The 23,320-nt window shown below is 39.8% G+C and overlaps 1 protein-coding gene across 1 annotated transcript in view; it reads right to left on the bottom strand.

Annotated features, from left to right (window-relative positions):
- Positions 1-23,320, bottom strand: part of LOC149168523 (aminodeoxychorismate synthase, chloroplastic-like) — a 318,992-nt gene that overhangs the window by 110,185 nt on the left and 185,487 nt on the right. The window contains exons 5-9 of the mRNA XM_089428287.1: positions 18,615-18,679; positions 18,156-18,222; positions 17,651-17,947; positions 17,428-17,535; positions 16,694-17,059 (exon numbers count right to left, since the gene is read on the bottom strand). Of these exons, the coding sequence (XP_089284413.1) occupies positions 16,694-17,059; positions 17,428-17,535; positions 17,651-17,947; positions 18,156-18,222; positions 18,615-18,679 (903 nt within the window). The remainder of the gene's footprint in view (positions 1-16,693; positions 17,060-17,427; positions 17,536-17,650; positions 17,948-18,155; positions 18,223-18,614; positions 18,680-23,320) is intronic.

The raw sequence follows: 23,320 nt of genomic DNA, 5'->3' as shown, positions 1-23,320 counted from the left end.
CCCTCCACAAAATTTCGAAGCTAGATCACATCCGATGCTACCCAAAATCAACACTCCCTCTTAGCGAGGAATGTGTTCTAGCAATGCCTCCCAATAGAAGCATCACATTGATCCACGTCATCGGTCCTCTGCATTGTTGATGCTCGGCCTATTGCCCCTCATCTACTACGTTGTTGCACCCTGTATTGCTGCCCATGACACTGCAACTGTCACTGCTACATCTGTACTGCAACTCCCTCTGAATATGCTGCATCATGCTACCCATAGCACTACCATTGCTAACTGCTGCACTGCAACTCCCTATACTATCTACTTCTGCTGCTGAAACGGATTCTTAACCATCCCCATCTTCTCCATGAAATAAACAAACTTTGTTCTTCCTAGAGTCTTGGTGAGAATGTCTACCACATGTTCTCCTATCGGGGTGCACCTCAACTGTGGACACAGTCTCTGATAAAGTGACACCCAATGTCAATGTGCTTCGACTGATCATGAAAAATTGGATTCTCAGAGAGCTTGATGCAACTCTAATTATCACACAAAATATTGGTCGCTTCCATCCTTCTCCTGAATAGATTCACAAGCAATTTCCTACGCCATATGGCTTCACACGAAGTTGTGCTAGCTACCATATATTTAGCTTCAGCTGAGCTCAGAGCTACAGATTTATGTTTCCTACTAGACCAGGATGTCATTCTTGATCCAATATTGAAACAGTACCCAGTGGTACTTTTCCGATCTACTGAACTTCCAGCCCAATCTACATCAGTGAACCCACTCAACCTGATGTCGTTGCCTTGGGTGTACATTAGTCCATGCTCGACTGTTCCTCGTATATATCTGAGAACATGCTTGGTTGTTGCCCAGTGCGCCCTCTTTGGTTCCACCATGAACTCACTGAGGGTGTTGACAGCCTAACATTTGTCCGGCCTGGTATTAATTAAATACATCAGGGACCCTATGAGCTGCCTGTACAAGGTGGGATCGACTTCTTTATCTTCGGATGCATCAATCTTCTTCCAGTTGGTAATCATTAGAGCAGCCATAGGTCTACAAGCCTGCATTCTGAACCTTTTCAAAATTTCTGTAGTGTATCTTCCTTGTCCAAGGAAAATCCCACCCTTGTACTACCAAACTTCCAACCCCAGGAAATAATGCATTTGTCCCAAATCCTTCATGTCGAATTCTATAGGTAGGTTTTCCTTGCAATCTTTGATGAGCCTAGATGAGCCTGTTAGAAATAGATCATCCACATATAACACCAGGATTAGAGGCTCATTCTCCACAACCAGATAGTAGAGGTTAGGATCTGCGTCACTCCTGACGAATCCCATCTTCTGCAAGTAACCATGAATTCGACCGTGCCATGCTCTAGGTGCCTGTTTAAGCCCATACAAGGCTTTCTTCAACCTGTATACATGAGATTTCTTCTCATGTGTCTCAAAACCCTCTGGTTGTTCAATTTATACTTCTTCTTCTATCACCCCGTTCAAGAACGTCGTCTTGACATCCATTTGGTGAATCTCCCACCCCATTTGCTCTGCAAGGGATATGACGGATCTAATAGAAGTATACCTGGCTAATGGGGTGAAGGTTTCTTCGTAATCTATCCCTTCCTTCTAAGCATACTCCTTAGCCACAAACCTGGCGTTGTATTTTTCCACACTGTCGTCTGCAACGTATTTGACTTTGTAGAGCCATCTCAAACCTACAACTAACTTGTCTTGAGGCCTAGGTACCACTTCTCAGACATCATTGACCATTATGGAACTCTGTTCCTCCACCGTAGCATCTACCCATACTTGATGCTGAACGACCTCCTGAAAACTAGAGGGTTCTCCAACCTAAGCCACCAAGGCTTAGTATCTGTCTGGCTGTCTACGCTCCATTTTCTCATTCCTGGGTGCACTGACGAAATCCTCTGCATCTCGTAGTATCTGTCAAAGTTCCCGACTCATTCTTCCACTGGTAGTGGGTATGTCTATCTGTTCCTCCTCTTCCTGAGACTCCACCTGTTGTGATACCTCTGGAGTTTTGCCTTTAGGAGAAATATTGGTGCTAGTTTCTACTAGTCGAAGCAGTTGGACCAATGGTTCATCCTTGGACTGCTCTTCGAAAGGTATTTCTCGGGATTTCTTGAAATCTTTGTCCTCCATGAGCTTTACATCCCGTCGAATTACGATCTTCCTATTCCCTAGAAGATAGACTCTATATTCCTTAGTATTCTCGCTATATCCCACAAGATACCCTTTCTCCGCAATCTGATCCAATTTCTTCCTCTTTTCTGCAGGTATATGACAGTATGCCAAACTCCAAAATATCTTGAAATGACTCACTTCAGGCTTCTTACCGGTGAATACACTCTCCGGAGTAATCTTACCTAATGCCCTATGAGGAGTCCTATTTTGGACATAAACAGTTGTGTTGCATGCTTCTGCCCATAAAAACTTAGGCATATCCTAATCATACCACATTGCCCTCGCTACTTCAACAATAGTCATGTTCTTCCTTTATGCTACTCCATTCTGCTCCGGATTATAGGGATTTGTCCACTCCCTTCTAATGCCTTCCCTTCAGCAAAAACCAGTGAAGTCCTTGTCGATGTATTCTCCACCATTGTCTGAGCGCAATATCTTTATCTTCTTTCTTGTCATATTCTCAACTAGAGCCTTGAACTCTTTGAATCGTCTAAAAACCTCATCTTTGGTTTTTAGAAAGTAGATCCAAGTCTTTCTAGAATGATCATCAATGAAGGTGACGAAGTATTCGGCACCACTAAGAGATTTTGTGGACATGGATCCACAGATATTTGAGTGTATCAATCCTAGAACACTCTTAGCCCTATTGTTACTTCTAGAAAATGTCGCTTTGGCGTACTTGCCTAGTGTGCACCCTTCGCACACATCATCTCGTTTGGTACTCAACTCTGTAACTCTTGTTACTGTTCTTCCGAGAATTCTTAGAGCCCCATGGTGCAAGTGTCCCATCCTCGTTTACCATAGTTCATTCAAATATTTTTCCCCATTGCTGCCTATCAGTGTCATTGGAGATTCTATCTGTAATTTATACAACTTGTTACTTCTAACTCCAACCTGGGCCTTCTTTTTCCAACTCAGGTGTTTGAGATATAATTTCTCCTTAACAAAGAAAACATCATAGCCCTTGTTTTGAAGCTGAGATATAGAGAGTAAGTTCATCCCCAATCCTGACACATGCAGCACATTGGTTGCTCAAAGTCAATCCCCTACTTCTATTTGAAAGACTACAGTACCTCTTCCTACGGGGGTACATTTTGACTTATTTCCCATGGTGATCTGGAAGTTCATCGTTTCTTCCTAATAATTCGAAAAACATTATCGTATTCCTTTCATATGCCAGGAAGCTACACTATCTATATACCAAACCTCAGAGGAGGTAGAACTCGCTAGGCAAGGGACGACTTCTTCCAGTCTAGAAGCTAACATAGAATAATCATGACCCATGTTCTTCATGCTCTCTTCTTTCTCTGGAGATCTACATGAGTCACTCTGAGTTGATGCCCCGGCATCATGCTCCTGACTCATAGCAGATTCTTTAACCCTATTGCCTGATCTCCACTCTGATACCATGTGAAAATTTCGAACACGAAATTCTACTGCAGTAACTGATTTATTTCTCCTACTTATTTTCCACAATAAGTTATTTACAAAACCCTTCAATAAACATTAAAATAAATTCTACTACAGTTATCACATAATAGCATAGAGAAAAATAACAGTGATAGACAAGCACAAGAATCAATCACATCAACACTGTAATTTTTGGACAATTGTCCTCGGAACAACCCAATGCGGGAAAACCGATGCAACAGATGAGGGTTTATTTATTAATCTTCAACAACAATCTATTTACACAGAAAGATTCTACAAAATATTGAGACACTTCTGAGAGAAAACACCTGAGACAATTTTTCTCCTCCTCTTGGAGAAGTTCTGACACCCTGGAGACCCTCTACCCTCCTCTGCGTCACTTCTGCGTCACTTCTACGTCAGCCTGTGTGAGGACTACGTCTCCAGCTATGCTATCTCACTGATCTTCCCTCTGTGTTGTCTCTCAGACCCTCTGCGTCACCTCTTCCTCAGTCTCTGACTGATGCTGATACCCTCCTCTTCCTTCACCCTGCTACTCTCCCTCTGAAATCAAACTTCTTCTCCTTGAGAATCGATTTCCCTCGGGTTACTGAGTATTTGCCCGGTGTGTCTCCAAATGACTCTCAAGTCTTCTCTTATACTTTTCCTGTTCATGAATTAACGACCAAGATTAAGTCTTTAATCAACGGCTAAGATTAAAACAAACTTGATCCTCATCTCTTAGAAGCTTCTCACCTACATCTTTATTAATACCCATTAATATTTTATTTTCCTAAGTTTAGACTTAAGAACCCATTAAAGATATTAATTATTTTAATGACTCATCATCCGGGTGGAATTTCTCCAAACGATTTATGGGTCTTGGAGAACTCATGAATAATAGCCCCTCCACAAAATTTCGGATCTAGATCACATCCAATGCTACCCAAAATCAACAGCCAGCACAGCGACGTGCAAAGCCATATGGCTCAGAAAATTGCTTGTGAGCTTATTCAGAAAAAGGATGGAAGCGACCAAGGTTTACTGCGATAATCAGAGTTGTATCAAACTCTCTAAGAATCTAGTATTTCATGATCGGTCGAAACATATAGATATCCGTTGTCACTTTATCAGAGACTGTGTTCAGCGTGGGGCAGTACAGCTACAGTATGTCCCCATAGGAGAGCAGGTGGCCGATATACTAACAAAGGCTCTCGGTACAGCTAAGTTCACTCAGTTCAGAGGGCAGATGGGTATGGTAGAAAATCTGTTTCAATAGCAGCAACAGTTTGCAGTGCAGGGACAATTGGCAATGGCAGTGCTAGCAGCAGCACAAAGGCAGACATTCAGAGGGAGTTGTAGTACAGATGCAGTGTTGGCAGTGACAGTGTCAACAACAATACAATTATAGCAGCAGCGCAGTAGTTGGTGGACAGTATGTCAGTCATCAGCAACGCAGAGGACGATGCTTCAGATTCAGAGCAGTATGCAGTAGCAGTGTATTGCTAGAGCGAATTCCTCGCTAAGAAGGAGTGTTGATTTGGAGTCGCATTGGATGTGCTCTAGGCCTCAAAATTTGCAAGAAAGCTTAGAAACATGCATTCTCCAATACCCAAAACTCGTTTTGGGAAATTCCACCTGGAAACAGTTTTATTAAAATAATTAATTATTTTTAATGGGACCCTAAGTCTAAACTTAGGAAATTAAAATAATTAATGGGTATTAATCTAAACTGTGGGTGGAACTTCTAGAAGAAGGCAGAGATCAAGTCAAATGATCCTAACCATTGATTAGAATCTAATATGGGTCGTTGATTGATCAACAAGAGGATTATAAGAGGAGACTTGATGGGCACTTGGAGAACACACCAGAGGCAAATACTCAGTTACCCGAGTAAGATCGATTTTCTCACTGGTCGAAGTTCGGCAAGAGAAAATCGAATCAGAGGGAGAGTTGCAGGTGAGAAAGGAAGAGAGGGCATCAGCATATTCAGAGAGTGCAAGGCAGCAAGACGCAGAGCAGGAACAGGGTGACACAGAAAGAGGCAGCGCAAAGGCAGTTTGACGCAGAGCCTAAGTGGCAGCTTGATGCTGAGCCAGGGAGTGCAGTTTGATGCAAAGAGGATCAAAAGGATTCCGGGAAGAAGAATTGTTTCACTTGGAGCAGAAATTGGTCAAGAAGTGTCTATAAAATTTCTCATTCCTATCTTGATGGTTGTAATTTGTACATGAGAATTTGTTGAAGAATAATAAAACCCTCATCTAATGCACCGGTTTTCCCACATTGGGTTTTTCCGAGGACAATTGTCCAAAAATAACTGTCATTGTGATTGTATTTGTGCCAGTATTTTCCTTACATTTACTTTCTGCAATGTTTTAATTGTGAAGGTTGCGGTAGAATATATTTTCAATATTTGTCGTAAGAATACTATGAATAACTTACTTTTTAGATAATAAGTAGAAGAAATAATATTAATCACTGCAGTAGGATTTCTATTTAGAAATTTTCACAATGAACACTCAAAGATTTCTCAAGAAATGGATATAAATATGATGGACACTGGAACATTTAGCTTTGACATCATTATTCAAGATAAGAAGACTGGAATGCCTAGTAAACTACATTTTGTTTCAAATTTGAAAGTCCCTTTTTTTCTGTGTTTCAAACAATGTGTTCTCTTAATTTTATCTTATTCACTATAGACGCTTGGTGGACAAGTTATGGTGAATTATGTTGATAATTAAGAGGTAAATTTGTTGTAGAAATAAGTGAGAAATCAATAACAAGCATAGAAGAAAAATTCACCCACAGAGCCCTTCTAAAAATTTTATTAACTCAAAAAATATGGGTCAAACTCAGAGAAATGCACACGAAATTATAGCCGATAAGAAGGCATGTAACTCATCCTCTTACTAAGAAATTAAGCTCAAGAAAAACCTCTCATTGCGTAGGAATTCGACTTGTAGATTTCCTCCTGAAATCTCCTTAGCATCCCCCTAAATCTCCTTGGTCAATTCAAGCCTTCTCACTTAGCAAATCACTCGCTCAAGCCCTCAACAATGATTGTGTGTCTTAGTCTCTTCCCTTAGGCTCAATTTATAACTCCATTAAGGCCTAAATCGGCGATTGAGATTAAGTCATGAGTTACTAAAGATAAGTCACTGAAATTAACTTACTTTTCTTAGGTTTTCTTTTCCTAAACATGAGAAAGAACCTAAAAATAGCTTGCATGTCTTGCATGTCTCATGCAACCTTCATGCATACCTTGCATGTTGCATGCAACCCTCATGCATACTCTTCGTGTCGTATGCAACACTCATGCCATGCAAACTCCTAAAGAGGCAAACAAGATCTTCCTAGCTAAGAAACCAAGCTAGAAGACCTTCCGCACCTACAAAATTCAGCACGTGTAGCTCAACGGAGGCAGAGTAAATGGCCGCTAGTACACCATGTTGTGAGGCCATTTGGAATCGCAAGTTACTTGCATGTTTATTTGATCAAGAGTTGGATCCCACAATTATCTATTATGATAGTCAAAGTTACATGAAACTCTTTGAGAATCCAACTTCCCATGACAAGTCCAAGCACATAGAGATCAAGTATCACTTCATTCAAGACAAAATTTAGAAGGGAGCAGTGAAGCTCCAATATGTACCCACAAATCAACACATTGTTGACATTCTAACCAAGCCCTTGGCGAAAGAAAAGTTTGAGGCATTCAAGGACAAAATGGCCTAAAACTCCTTCCTCACTAAGCAAGAGTGTTAAGAATTACAGCTCGGATAGGAACTTCTGCACATGTTCAGTTTGAACATGTGAGAAGTAGTTCAAGATATTTTTGAAAAAGTTATTTTCGAAAAATAATTCTAATTTTGGAAAAGAAATTCTATTTTGTAATTCACTTTAGTAAAAAGTGAGTGTTTTATTTTTAGAAATTAAGTCCAAAATTGTACTTAGACTAGGAGTTATCTTAAAAATAGATTCTCCACTAAAACTATAAAGGCAAGACAAGGTAGAGGGAAAAGACATATTGACTCTTCATGAAGACAATTTCGTTCGAAGGCGAAGAAAGAGGCTGAGGAAAGTAGAAAACAGTGCAACAGTGAGAAGCGCAGCGCAACAATGATATAGGTTGCAAATCTAGCCCAGCAGTAAATTCCAAATAATGATATGGACAAGACATATGGATTCGTATAATTGTACAGACAAGTTTGTACAATTGTACAAACATAAATGTATGAGAGGTTTCTCAGACATGTTTTTCCGTGTTCTCATTCAGCAGGTAATAAACCTCATTTTTGAGGTGTCCTTATAAGATTTGAGTCATTAACGATAAGCAAATTTGAAGGACATATTCCATGTTTCATGTTTTATGCTTCCGTTGTATTTTCCAGCAATTTGTGTGAATGATGCACGCTCAAGTTTTTTACTTATGTTATTGAGTAAATTCAAGATCTGATTTATTTAATGAAGAAGCATAGGACAACAGTCACCAAGGGGGAAATTTACACCTACCCGCCCCCCCGCCTCACATTGCATAATCCCAAATGGAGTGATCTATTTCTTTTATAGAGTGGGTTTGATTTTTTTATGCAACGGGGTTTTTACCCATTAGTGGAATAAACAATTCTAGCCTAATGTTGAGTTGTAATGTAGTCTCCATAAGTGAAGGGGTTTCTTGTGATGAGGTGCATCTTTATGGGTCTCCACTCAACATTAGAGCTCTATATAAATAGACAAGCATGTGAAGAGATAAATCATCAACATAGCAAGCTCATTCAATCTTTTCTGGTGGAGGAAAAATTTAGCTAAAGGAGAAATATGTTTGCTAAGGTTCATCTATCATCTCTCTTCATCATTTCATCCTTGCCCTTGGAGGTCGCACATATGATCCATACAAACAAGTTTTGACCAACTTTGACAATCACATGTGTGAGGGTTGGCCGAGTGTTTTGACCAAGTTTGATTGAGGTTAATCGTGACTATTTGACCAAGAATTGACTAGAGAGTTTGACCACATGTGTGAATTGACCACAGGTTGATTCTCCTCAAGAATAGATTGTTGGGTATTCTCCCAAGGATGGGTTTCCCAGGATAAAAATATTGTGTCTATTGTGCACAGTTGTCTTTCTATGATCTTTATTGTTTCCACTGCATTTATTGTTGACATTTTCTGTGTATAATTATTTAATGATGTCAGTGGCATGAGAAATACTATTTAAAAATCATTAGGAGGTAATTATCAAATCAGAAATTTGTAATCTACTACACTTGCCATAGAATTTCAACATGCTATCAAAGGTTTGTTGACGATCAGCGATTGATTTCAGCCTCATAATACAATGTTCAGCAGGTTATGCAAACTCATATATTTTTTCAAGATGGTGCATGCAATCTCAAAGTAGAAGACAGGTTGGATGGTGCTACAAATTTCAGATCTTGGAATATCGGGATACTTGTCTTGGATGAAAATGAGATTCAGAAACACGTAAAGGAAAATGTCTTAGAACCAACAAATGTCGAGCAGAAAGCCAAGCATAAGAAGAATGAAGCAAACGCTAAGAAGATTCTGTAACATGCCACTTGATTCCACATGTTGTTGAGATGAAGATTGCCAAAGAGATGTATGATGCCTTGGTAAGGATTGTTCGAGAGTAGGAACACTAGCATGAAATTGACTTTGAGACATCAGCTTCATAGTATCATGATGTCCAGATTAGATTTAATTGCCACTTATCTCATGAGAGTATCCTAGTTGAGAGATCAACTTACAGCCATTGGAGATACCATTGATCGTGCAAAGCTTGTTAGAGTGACTCTTAATGGATTTCCTTCTTCGTGGGATCCATTTGTACAGGGTATTTGTGCACGAGTTGAGCTGGCCAAGTTTTATCAGCTTTGGACTAATTGTGTCCAGAGGAGGCCAGACTATTGTCCAAGAACAGCTTGGAGAGACCTCGGCATGAAGAAACCCAAGCCCTTACAATTCACGCACGGAAAGGAAAAGGAAGAATAATCGTTGATAAGAAAAATATAGGTGAAAGATCAGCCCCAGTTCAAGATCAGAAGAAGAAAGATCTTTCAAAGATCAAGTGCTTCAAGTGTCACACATTTGGTCACTATGCATCCAAGTTTTCTTAAAAGAAAAGGAAGGGAAAGCAGCATGAATCAACAGTTGATGTTGATGATGATCATGAGCATCTACCATAGAAAAAGACAAAGGAATCTAAATTTGATGAGATTGTGAATGGACTTCGAAAAGAATATTTTTGTCTCCGCTCTTATAGGGACTATTACAAACAATAGTGATATTTGGTTGGTGAACAATGGTGCTTCTAGGCACGTGACAGGTTCACGAGATTCTCTCATGGATTTGACAGAGAAGGATTCAACATTGCAAGTGGAACTTGGAGATAATGCCAAGTATGCAATGAAAGGAGTTCGGGTAGCATCGTTTCAATTGAAGTCCAAAGATTCTCTACAGATGAGAGATGTATTGTTTGTACTAGGTTTGAAGAACCTACTCTCTATTTCATCGTTGGAGGGTATAGGTTACAAAGTTGCATTTGTAGATGGCCAGGTTCTTGTATGGCCTAAGGGCTTGAGCATAGACTCAGCAGGAGTGAATGGTGTTCGAGAGGGAGGCTTGTACAAATTGTTGGAACGTGTAGCCCAGGAATTGGTACATGACAGTATTAATTTATGTGAATTGTGGCATCGAAGATTTGCTCACCTGCATTACAGGGCTTTTCCAGCATTGAATAGGATGGTTACAGGTCTTCCAGAGCTCCAAGCAGAGCTTGAGGATGTTTGCAGAGGTTGTGCACTTGGAAAGAATGTCAAGGGATCTTTTCCAAGCAATGATAGTAGGTCCAAGGATATATTGGATCTAGTGCATTCAGATGTATACAGACCGATGACAGTATCATGTTTGGATGGTTTCTTGTACTACGTGACATTCATTGATGATTTCTCCCAGAAGACATAGATCTACTTCATGAAGACAAAGGACGAAGTATTCAACAAGTTCTAGGAATTCAGGGCTCAGGTGGAGAACTTAACAGGGAAGAAGATCAAGGTTTTGAGGTCAAATAATGGAGAGTATACCTCCAAAGAATTCAGTGATTTTGCAAGGAGGCAGGGATAAAGAGGGAGTTGATAGTTCTTTACAAACCTCAGCAAAATGGGGTTGTGGAAAGGAAGAACAGGTCCATTGTAGAATTTATCAAGGCAATGATTCTTGATCAGGATTTCACCATGTTCTTATGTGCAAAGGCATCCAGCACGACAATTTATGTGCAGAACAAGAGTCCTCACCAGATATTAGAGGACAAGACTTAAGAGGATGCATTCACAGGAGTGAAGCCAAAGGTGTAATATCCCCAATTAATTAATATGGTTAAGAAGAATTTCTATTTTTGCAATTTTGGCCATTGGGAGATATTTTGGCATTAGGACCTAGGAAACGTGGATTAGGAGGACCCCACTTGACTTTTTGGGAAAAGAAGGCTTCCAAACATTAGAAAAGGAAATAAATCAAAGAGCAAGTGGAATGTGGGGGCCACTCCAAAGGGAATTCATACCCCTTAAGAGAGTTTGAACTTGTGGGAAGAGAGAGAAGAGGGAACTCAACTTGTGGGGTCCAGTTGGAGGAAGAAGGGGGCAGCAAGATAAATAGAGGTGGAGGGCCTCATTTTGGGGATTTTTCTCATTTATCATCTAAACCATTGTTTGCTCAAGTTGTTTAGCTAGGTCAACGGAGTGTTGTTCAGCACACGAGATCTCCAAGCAGAAATCTCAACCTACCTTCAGGGGACTTTGAGTGCCATCCCTAGGAGGAGATTCACTTCATATTGCAGAGTTGTTCCGATGATTATTCAAGAAAAATCGTGGGTTTTCTCTCAATAGGTTGGACGTAGAAGAGGAATACGCAACACCTGGGAGAGACAGTTGTGGGGCAGCATCTTGCCAGGATTGTAGGGAGAGAATTGGGCTACAAAACTGCTGAAGAATTGGAGTGTTGGTTGGGCACAATTCAATGGAGTTTTTTTTGTGGCAACATCACCTTTCCAGAGGTTGCATGGGCCTGCGCAGAAGCTAATTTTGGGCTACACGTGGGAGTTGAGGACAAGCTCAATTGGGGCATGGGTAGGGTTGGGATGTGTGGAGGCTACCAGAGGGAATTTTTGCTAGCCTTTGTCATCAATTTTCTAGGGTTGTGAGGGAAGATCTACAGGTGGGACAAACTTCCCAGCTATTGGAGGAGGAAGTGGAAATTGGGGCAAAATTCGAAGGTCTGAATTAGACAAAACCCTTTCTGGGTTTTTTTGGGTTTGTTAAGGAGCGGCTAAGATAAATTTGGCAAAATTTTCTGAGCAATCTAGAGGGCTCAACAAGTGTCCCTTTCGAACCAGCAATTGTTGGTAATTTGCACCATTTTGTGAGATTTCCGGCTAGTTGGTTTGGGGCAGATTCCTTTCCTCTTGCGGGCTTTGCTTGCTTGTCGTAGCAAGCCCAGGTTCCTCTTTCCCTCACTATAATGTACTTATTTAGCTCAAAATTTAATATAAAGACCTAGTTTTGGTACCAATATATGTGTATCTGTTATTTATGTATGCTTTCCATTTTGGGGTATTGTTCATGAGCATGTCTTTCTGTTATTCACTGTTAAGTTCCCATTAGGAATATGGCAGTGGTATCAGAGCCATGATCTTGGCCAATTGAGGGGTAGCCATATAGATCTTAGAAGATTTGTACATGTATGCACAGTGATGGGTAAAACCATAGACAAACCATGGCTCAAGGAAGATTTAGTATGCAGGAATTATTGGCCTAGTTAAGGAAGGTGTCACAACTCTAGTACCACCTGTCACAACTCCTGGGGCTCCGCACAGTTACAAGGCGCACTCGATGCATTGTGACTCCTCAACCGTGTAGCAATGACGTGTTTCACAACTGCGTGTTGGAAATTTAGTAGCCATGGTCAATATTTTCATTAATAAAAGAAAAAGAAAATTTAAATTTGAATTAATGACTCCACAAATGTCAAGTCGTCCCCTCCAAGATCTATGGCATTATCTTCCATGGTATACGAGCTTCTCTGCGGCACTATTTTTTGTGGTATGTGAGCTTCCCTATGGCACTACTCTCTGTGGAAAAAGTTCGTTGTTTTGAGGCTACTCTCTATGGAAAAAGCTCGTTGGTCTTAGGCATACTCTCTATGAAAAACCAACACCTCTTTGTTTGCACATCTCCATCTTGGCTGCACTACTGAACTGATCTAGTACCACCTGTCACAACTCCTAGGGCTCCGCATAGTTACAAGGTGCACTCGACGCACTGTGACCCCTCGATTGTCTAGCAATGGCGGATTTCACAACTACGTGTTGCAAATTTAGTAGCCATGGTTGGTATTTTCATTAATAAAAGAAAATGAAAATTTGAATTTGAATTAATGACTCCACAAATGATCAAGTCGGCCCCTGTGGCACTACTCTCTGTGGAAAAACCAACCTCTTTGTTCGCACATCTCCATCTTGGCTGCACTACTGAACTGCTCTGGTACCACCTGTCACAACTTCTAGGGCTCTGCACAGCTACAAGGCGCACTCGATGCACTGTGACCCCTTGACCGTGTAGCAATGGCGTGTTTCACAACTGCGTGTTGGAAATTTAGTAGCCATGGTTGGTATTTTCATTAATAAAAGAAAATGAAAATTTGAATTTGAATTAATGACTCCACAAATGTCAATTTGGCCCCTCCAAGATCAACTCGGCCTTCCCAAAAGACAACTATTTGCATGGACGAACAACTATATATTGAACCTATTCGCTCTCCTTCAAGGCAGATTCAGACCATCTAATTTACCTCTGTTTTGGTGTGCAAATATCTATGTGGAACCTTGCGTATCTATGGGATGCAAGCTTCTCTATGGCACTATTTCTGTGGTATGCAAACTTCCTTGTGGCACTACTCTCTGTGGAAAAAACTCGCTTGTCTGAGGCTACCCTCTATGGAAAAAGCTTGCTGGTCTGATGTATACTCTCTATGGAATATATGCGAAGCTTTGAGGCACATAGTTCAGTGATATATGTGAAGGTCTATGATTCATCTGAGGCTCATCATCTCCATGACAAGTGCGTAGGTCTGATGCTCTTTGTGATCTGAAGATGACCTTGTTGCAGACCTTCTTGAAGGTCAGATTTGTGACATTTTTGTTTTGGCATTTTGGAGGGATGGCTTGACACCTATGGAAGGTCACCTTGCTGGTTAGTTTCTGATTATGTCTTGATGTCTTGACTGGAATACTCTGATGTACAAATTGATGACTGAACTCTCTTTCTCATAAGGAAAGATTTGCTGGATTTTCCCCTTGTGGGTTTTGCCCTGGCCACTGGCCTAATTTCTGGTGTCCCGTCTCATTGTTTACTGTGATCTCTATTGCTCTATTGAAGAAGTTAATGGTTGAAATTTTTCATGTATAACTGCTTAATGAATGGAATGTGCTAAAGAAGTCTAATTGTATCATTGGAAGTAGTTATCAGTTTGAAAAATTGCACTAGTCCTGATTGAACTCGAAAATCAACATGGTATCAGAGCTATGGTGAAGAAAGGAGCATTGAGATCAAGTTTTTGAGGAAGCCCTAAGTAGGCCTAAGTCTGAAAAAGTCCTAGTTCAATTTGCAAAAGAACAAAAGACTTGTTTGTGGAAGACTGAAATCCTATGCCTCAGTTTCCAAAGAGATCAAGGGCTAAGATCATTCATTGCATCCATGTTGTTGACCATGATAAGATCAAAGAAAATTCTTGTTTGTTGTGGGAAGTGCCAATTGCAAGTTCTCTATCTCTGTGAGAAGGTGACAAGTTCGGGATCCTTCATCTCTGTGGAATGGACAAGTCCAAGGCCCCTTATCTCTGTGAAATGACTAAGGCCGAACCTCAATGTCTCAGTCCAAAGAGCCTTGGTAAGATTGAACATTCCTAATCATATTACTTCAGAAATTCGAGGTTGTGACGTTTTTAGAACTCCAGATTTATGGCAGAAGAACTCTAAGAATTATAGCATTTTCAAGAAGTCTCTGAGCAAGCATTGTTGAATTGAGTTACTTCAAGAACGAGCTTGTGTTTGGTGCCTACTTCATGCAAGGTATGTATCAAATTTTTCCCTTGGATCATATATTAAAATGCTTATTCGTACAAGAAAAGGATTGTGTCAATACTGGTTGATTTATTGTATCTTGATAAGCCCTGAGGGATCATCTAAAGGAATTGATGATTAAAAATGTCTGATTGAAAAAGTCTTGTTTCTGAGTTATGACTCGTGATCCTTAAAGAATCCATCAAGGGTATATTCAACAAAGCCAAAAGCTTCTGAAGACGTCAATACCCTTGTCAAGATCTGAAATCCCTCGGAAAGGTTGCATCCCAACTATGTTTCTGTTCAAAATCTCAGATACCTCATACAAAGAGGGTTGATGTTCGAAATAGAAAGTAAAAATTACAAATGATATCTGGAGCCATGAGGCAAAGAAAAAGGCCATGTAAATATATGATAGTCAGAGGAATGTAGTCCGATATACCTGATCCAAGGAGCTTAAAGATTCTATTTGAACTCTTGAATGTTATGGATCATAGACGCTCAAATGGGAACACTGTCATTAGAATAAAGCACTCCTTGATAAGTAAATTTCACATCAGTAAGAGAATCACTCTTCAAGAATCAGAGTTCAAGAATCTTGCAAATCTAGCAGGCCAAGAATATTGGATTATTGTTGGATGCCATGTGCGTTACAATGGAAAACCTTACTGATATAAATTCATGAAATCTATCGGGATGAAATCTTCTGAAGAATCTAGGCTATTTGATGTTTGATATTCAGGTTTGTAAACCCTAGTATTTAAAAAGGGTTTGAATAATAAGGGTTCCTGTTAAAGGCTCTCGTTGAAGTAAGGTTATAAACCTTCAAGTTTGAAAGGAATGTCATGATCATATTACAAACCTGGAAGCCGATATATTATGTGATCAAAAACAGAACGCTGTTTCAAGGATAATATGATACCATCTCTCGCAGACAAAGAAGTTGTGACCAAGAAATATCTGGAAGCAAGTCTTGAAAGTCAACTTTGTGTTAACATGAAGAGTTCTCTGTTCTATACATAATAAGGAGGCCATGAGACCTTGACAAAATGCACTGAGCCGACCTGATATCTCCTTGAGGTCTCTGTACTGAAGTAAGGTTTGATTTGACAAATACAATCTGAAGCTTGAAACATGAAGGAGTCCATCCTTTGATAATCTGATATGCTAAGAAATATGATGATGTTGTATTATGACACTATGAAAAATCTCCCAGTCCTTGAAAGAAAAAGATCTGTCACATCAGTAAAAAGAGGCTGAGTCCCTCTTCAGAATTAAAAGGTACAGATCACATAAAGATCTAGCAGATCCAAGACATTGGACTAAATAAACTTACTGTCACTAAGATCCGAGCCTCTTGCTGTAATTTGTGTCTTATTGCTGATATGAATTCTTGGGTACTGATATATATGTGTGTGTGTGTATGTGTGTGTGTGAAAGAAGCTGAGTCACATGGTTTAATGAAACGAAGGATGACTTTCAACACATGTGCAGTCAAGTCTAGGGTTCTGGATATTTTAGATAACTAGGGTTGTTAAACCCTAGCAAGCTGAAAATATTTGGTCTAGGGTTTGAAGTTTAAAAATAAAAACCTAGCTAAACAAATTTGGTTTGTGGGGGGGTGTGAGGTTGAGGCAGTCATGTTCCAACAGCATACCCATTTCCACGTTTAGTGCATCTTACTACATGAACAATAGATACAAAACATCTAGATGGATGAAAAACTCTCATGGAACACCACCAAATGAGATAAGAAACCTTTATTCAGCCAGAGACCCAGAAGCATAAGCCACTTTTGTACCAAACATATATAATCTATCTATCAAATTCTAGAGCCTCTCATGTTTTCAGTCAAACTGTTAAACCACTTTAAATTAGAAGTGATTGAAATCTCCAACCATATATTTTATTTTAATTTGAAAACCAATAGACTTGTAGAATACTCACATGGTCTTCGATAGAGCTGTCTAACCAAAATGTATCTTCTGCCAAGCCATTGCCAAATAAAACACAAAAAATGTTTGCTGATCCTCCAACTTTTGTAGCAATGCCTTCCAATTTTTTCCACTGCAACCTCAAAGTAGTTGGTGTTCTCTCTTTATTTCCATCACTATAATCCAGAATGTGATCTGGCTTGTTGGATGCATCCAATCCTTTCCCAGACCTACATATCGTGTCCCCATCACTACGATCCAGAATGTGATCTGGCTTGTTAGATGAATCCAATCCTTTCCCAGACAAACATTTAGAGTCCATCAAAGGTTTGGATTCAAGCCCTTTAAATTGTCTTCGGGAAGAAAATTGAAGTGATACCTGTAGCAAATCTACAGAACCTGGTTAGTAACTGAATTCAAGCATTTAAATACTATGCTTCATCTTCACATGAAATCAGTCTCATTTATGAGATAGAAGGACCTCACTATAAAGTCAGATAAACCAAACCAGAAAACCAAGGGTACAGCGCAAAACAGTATTTCATATATTAATGAGGTCTACATGTGTATTTAGTAAGACCCACATATGTAAGTCTGCTTAAATGTCATTATTTGCTAAAAGGAAAATGGCCTAGCTCAAATTGAAGGAGAGAATGGAATAACTGAAAGCATGCTATCTTGGGAGTTTTCATAAATAAAAGTAATTATCCTAATTATTCCTTCCAGGCAGGGAGAAAACCAACGTACCCTCTTTTCCAGCGTTTTTGACAAATTGAGCCAATGCTGTGTTGTTATATTTCGGAAGTTTTCAAATATCTTCCTCCCATGACAAGTGGCAATGCTTTCTGGATGGAACTACAGTGGCAAAGCATTGCAAACATCCAGAAAGGTCAAAATATAAACAAGGTCATGCAAATCATGGTTAAATAAAATGACAATTGCAATTACCATGAAACAATATGCCTCTTACCTGTACCCCATAATGGGGCCTGCTGCAGTGCATTACACCCATAAGCACTTTTCCGTATCTCATGGTGTCAATACATTTTGACTCATCAAAACTTGCACCGTTAATTGCTGGCATCCGCATCTCATCAGTAAATTTTGGATACTTCTTGTTTAGAGAGTTTGACTTTTCATTTTTTGCCCAACTGCTATGCAAATCAGGGTTCGCATTCAATGCATCTGAACATGATGTCCAGGCAATTGGAATAAGATCACTGGGAAGAGTCTTTGCATCAAGCACCAATGAGTGGTATCGTACAACCTGCCAGACCAGAATGTATTAGCCATTTATCCATAGGAAACCACAACAGTGAAATTGGAGAGTTACGTCAAAAAGAAAAACCAGCTAAGCTCTTCCAACAACCTACCTAACAGCACATCTCAGAGTACAAGTCATGTAATAGCAACATACAAATTGCATTGTTTATATAATAAATTGAGCTCCTGAGCACTTCTAGTAACAAACTTACTTTGAATCCAGAACCTGCTCCAGAAGGGATGCCATTGAAAAGTTGGCATCCTGTATGCTCAATCTCACTACAGGAAAAGAGGAAAAATCTCAATTACAAATTCCACAAAACATAAGTGTCATTAAACAGAGATAAAATTCCATCAGGGCCTTGCGGTGAGTTCCTGCGACAATGACATTATTTGCCTCCGTATACCGGCAAAGACAAAGAAAAGACATTATTTTCATGAATCCAAATCATTAATGTAGCAATAGTCAATAAACTGACAAACATCCTATTCAATGCTGCCTACACTGCAGACCATGAAATGAAGCGTGCACACTAGAACTCATGTGGTGGAACATTAAAAGCTCTACTACCCATCAATGCTCAAAAACCAAAATAGGCAACTCCAAAAGAAACACCCTGAACGTGGTCTAAATAAAGCATAAAGCAAAGCAAACATATAGAGCAACATACCTAAGGCGACCATGAACAGGCTCAGGAGCATGTATAACTTCAGCACCATTTGCATATCCCAGGGCCTATTACAGTACGTAAAAATAAACTTAAACATGGTCAAAGACAGATATCAATTCAAAAGAATAATTCATTAACCCTACAATGTATAGAATTTCAAAGTGAGACTGTCAAAAAATTATGTAGAAAGCTCTCAGTGACCAACCTTAATTCAATTACTCATCTATTGTCAAGGGTGTCCCTTAGATAGCTGTTACTGTTATGTATGTTAATTTTTTAACAACAAATTCTGTGTAGAGTTTATATTGGTAGTCAACAACCACTATTTTCGCATATGAAATGGGTTATCTCCTCAAGACAGTCCAAATCCGAGAAAAAATTCAAGGCATTTCCCTTCCAGGGGGCAATGATGTTCTTAATATAATATTTGCTAATGACTCAGCTCTTACTCCAGAATGTACCCATCCCTCTATGGAAGGCATGTTGTGGCATTTGGACATTTTTTCCAAAGCTGCAGGACTTCCTGTGAGTGAACAAAAGCACAGACCTTCATTACAGAAAACGATGATTGTCCCAATTGGCTAAACAAGACAGAAGATTACCCAACCAAGGAAAATTCTTACATACTTGGGCATCCCCTTCATAACAGATGTCTTTACCAAGGATTTATGGGAGTACATCTCAAACAAATTTGATATAAAACTCAAAAATTGGCGTCATCATCTTTGTTGAGGTTTATAAGCATCAACAAGAGAATTGATAAAACCAAATCTTACCCAAAGTCTGAAATAGCCTCCTTACAAGTGCACTAGAAAGAGGGTGGAAAGTCCAAGTACAGAAAATGTCAATCACAAGAGAAAATGCCTAAATATAAGTGGCCTTAGGGATAAACCACTTTATAAGAGAGACCAAGATGATAACAAGATGATATGATACAAACGAGAGCTTGAGTTGTGTATTTATATGCAACTCAAGTGAGATATCCTCTCAAAAGGGGTCATGGGCCCACATGTGGACACACGCTCCAAGATTCCTTGCCTTCCTTTTTGTTCTCCTCCTAATTCTTTAGTTTTAACTTTTGGCTTTCTTCATCTCTGACTCCTTGACATCCTTCCCATCCTCCCTCTTCCTCTTCTTACTTTTAACATCTTTCTTTATCTCCCTGTTCATCATCCTGCTCTGCTATCTTCTTTTCTTCTTCTACTCTCCTCTATTCTTCTTCCTCGACCTTCTTCTTTGCTTCTCCCTTTACCTATTCTTTTCTTTGTCCTTTTCATTTCTGGTCCCATCTCCTCATCCTCATTTCTTTGCTCTTCTTCAAGACCTTTCTAATCTTCCTCTATTCCTTTCTACACCACATCCTCCTTATTTCCTTAATCTCCTTCCTTTTTCCTATTTGTTCACTTCAGTCTCGTCCTTCCCACCATCTTGCATTAGTTCTGGCTGAATTTCCTAGACATCCTGTTGTTACCAGGGAGGACTAGGTTTTGTAGGATCAAGAAAAGGTATCCTTTCACTCAATTCATCCATTGTTTTCTCAAATTCTGCCCTTATTCCTGCAGTTGGGGTGAACATTGACTATCGGTCTCCCTTCTTAGTTATTGGAGCATCCAAGGTGGCTCCCAATCCTAGGTCCTTGGACCTCTTCTCTACCGTAGGCACCGCAGATAGGCCCCGTTCATGTTTGCTTGGTCCTCCCATCCCTTTGATTCCGTGGCTTGGATCATAGGGAAACCCTTCTTATAGGTGAGGATTTCTTATCTTCCCCTTAGGCAAGTACTTGAACTATAGGGTTTCATGGTGCTTGCTCCTTACTCTCTTGTTTAGGGAGTCAATGTCCCTATGGGTTCATCTTCATCCTCATCATTGTCATGGATTTCATCATAAACTTTAGAAAATTCTTGATCTTGAGGGATCATGCCATAGGGGTTTGCTTCTCGCTTAAGGCGCAACCTCAACCACCACGAGGCTCCCATTTTGTGCATATCGATGTTATTTGTAATGTCCCCAATTAATTAATATGATTAAGAAGAAATTCCATTTTTGCAATTTTGACCATTGGGAGATATTTTGGCATTTGAACTTAGGAAAGGTGGATTAGGGGGACTCCACTTGGAATTTTAGGAAAAGAAAGCTTCCAAACATTAGAAAAGGCAATAAATCAAAGTTCAAGTGGAATGTGGGGGTCACTCCAAAGAGACTTCGTACCCACTTATGAGAGTTCGAACTTGTGGGGAGAAAGAGGAGAGGGAACTCGAATTGTGGGGGCCACATGAAGGAATAGAGGGGGCAGCAAAATAAATAGAGGTGGAGGGCCTCATTTTGGAGATCTTTTGCTCATTCGATATCTGAACCGTTGTTTGCTCAAGCTATTAGTTGGGTCAACAGAGTGTTGTTTAGCACACGAGATTTCCAAGGGGAAATCTCAACTCCTTTGGTGGACTTCGAGTGCCACCCTAGGGAAGCTTTGCTACATTCTTGGAGTTGTTCCGGAGGGATTTCACAGGGATATTTGAGCTATTGAGGAGCAAGTTGAGCGCAGTATGGGACCACGCATTCTTGTGGGTAGCGAGCTTCATAACAGCGTGGGTTCCAAGAATTTAAAGGCATATTCTCTTGGTACCTGTTACCCACCATTTTGTGGGTGATATCCCTAGGAGATATTTTTTTCTCCAAGATTGTCCTCAGTCGGCAGCCACCAGCTAGCTTATTGTGCCATTTCTCCGCCACCTGAGCCAGCCATGTGGTCCCTCACCCATCTGCCATGATCATATGTTTGAAGGTGGGCCTCCTGAACCTAAAGGTATGCCTTGTCATTTGGTAATTGAGTATTGTAGTTTGCTTATCATGGACACTTCTGGGCATGGATTAATGGGGGGATTCGGCGGAAAGAATGGGTTAGGTCAGGGCCCTTGTCCCCTAGACCCCTTTAGGATATTAACCTTGCAATCTTGTCCCGTGGGATCTCTTTTACTGGCCATTTGGATTTAGGGATGGTATTTCATGGGAAACCCCGATTTTGGTTGCGTGGTCTTGCTCCCTTATCCACTTATATTATCCTCTTTCCACTCATTATTAGCCCACTCATCATTTCTCCCACATCGGTCCACATTCCCCCACTGGGTCCACATAGGGTTGGCTTGCCCCTTCCCCTTCCCCACACCTTGGGTCAGGCCTGGAATGATGCCCAAAGGTTGATGCACCTAAAAAGAAAGATAAAACCATATTTGGCCATGTTGACAACTACATGTCAACAACCCATAGCAGTACACCCCTGTTTTTTCGCAAAAGGGATAGTGCATGATCGATGTGTTCGTGCCATCTAGCTATCATCATCAGCTTGATCATCATCTTATAATGTAAACCCAGTCTGCATGTGTATAATGTAAATAATCTCAGCAGATTCGTGTCGTGTATGTAATCACCTAGGTAAACCTACTTTTCTGATGATGATCTACATTCCGGGAGATTTTTTGTCTCACCGATACATTCTCAGATGGCCCGCAGACTTTTCCTTCAACCTTACCCCAAAGCCGGAATGGATTTTGTCACTGGGATCTTAGGGGAGTCCTATTGTTCTAGATCGAGTCTATGTAAAAGTGATTTGGGAATAATCCTAACTATTGGGTTAAGTTATTTTATTACAAATTGTTTGATCTGCTAGATTATATTTGTGTCGCAGAACAGGGTAGTCTATGAGAGTCTTTTGCAAATGGGTTTTCCTCCTTGAGATGTAAAAAATGTGAAAATCATGATGTAAAGGGTCTTGACAGTTGGAAAAATAATTTATCCCCTCATAGGTTAATTAATTAAATTTTCTGGTCAAAAATTAATTAAAATTCTAAGCCAGAAATTTAATTAATTCTAGGTCCTAGGTAAATTTAAATTCTCCGAAGACAAAATTCGTTGGTCCTTCAAAATTAAATTTTAAGAGGTCCCAAAACTAAGGTAAATTGATTATTTTGCTAAATTTTAAGCCTTTGGTCCCTGGGGTTAAGTCAAAGTCAAAATTTTGAGGAAATTAATTCAAAAAAATTAATTTTTGAATTAATTAAAATGCATTAAATTGAAAAATTCGAATTTCCTCAAGCATTTAAAATTTTTATGGATGAGATTAAAAGAAATTTTGATCCTCATCAACGGTCGAAATTGTGAAGCGAACAAAGTTCCTTATGTAGATTAATTACTCCAAAGGACTTGGAATATGAAATTATCCATTGAGGATATAAATATTATGATGATGATGATGATGATGATGATTAACGTCCACTGAGACCAAATAATGGTCTATCGGACCTAAAGAAACAAATTATCTATTTTGATTTAAGATTTTATTCCTATGCTCAAAAAGCTTGGAGAGAAGCCTCCCGAGCTCACTATAATTTTGACATTGTAAAAGGCTAGGAAGGTCAGTATTGTAACAAAGATTGTGAAACTGAGATCTAATGTGGTTATACGCGGGGCACTCTAAGAGGAAGTGGTTTTCATCCTCGATGTTCCTATTCTCACATATATGGCAAATCCTTTCCGTCCATGGCGTTTTAGGAACTGCCCAACGACCTGTTTCACTATGGAGCTCATGAGAATTCGTTCTAATCTTTGCTATATTAATTTTCTTCTTTGAGCTAGTTAAAATAGAGAGATACTTTTGATCTTCTAGGGTGGGGTTAACTATATGAATAAAAAATAAGAATGAATGATTTTAC

This window comes from Pinus tabuliformis, chromosome 4_2 (genome assembly GCF_031772625.1).
Source record: "Pinus tabuliformis cultivar Carrire ecotype Pingquan chromosome 4_2, CPIR1, whole genome shotgun sequence".
Classification (NCBI taxonomy): domain Eukaryota; kingdom Viridiplantae; phylum Streptophyta; class Pinopsida; order Pinales; family Pinaceae; genus Pinus; species Pinus tabuliformis.
The sequence above is the reverse complement of the archived record's forward strand: the minus strand, read 5'-3'. Positions and strand labels throughout refer to the sequence as shown.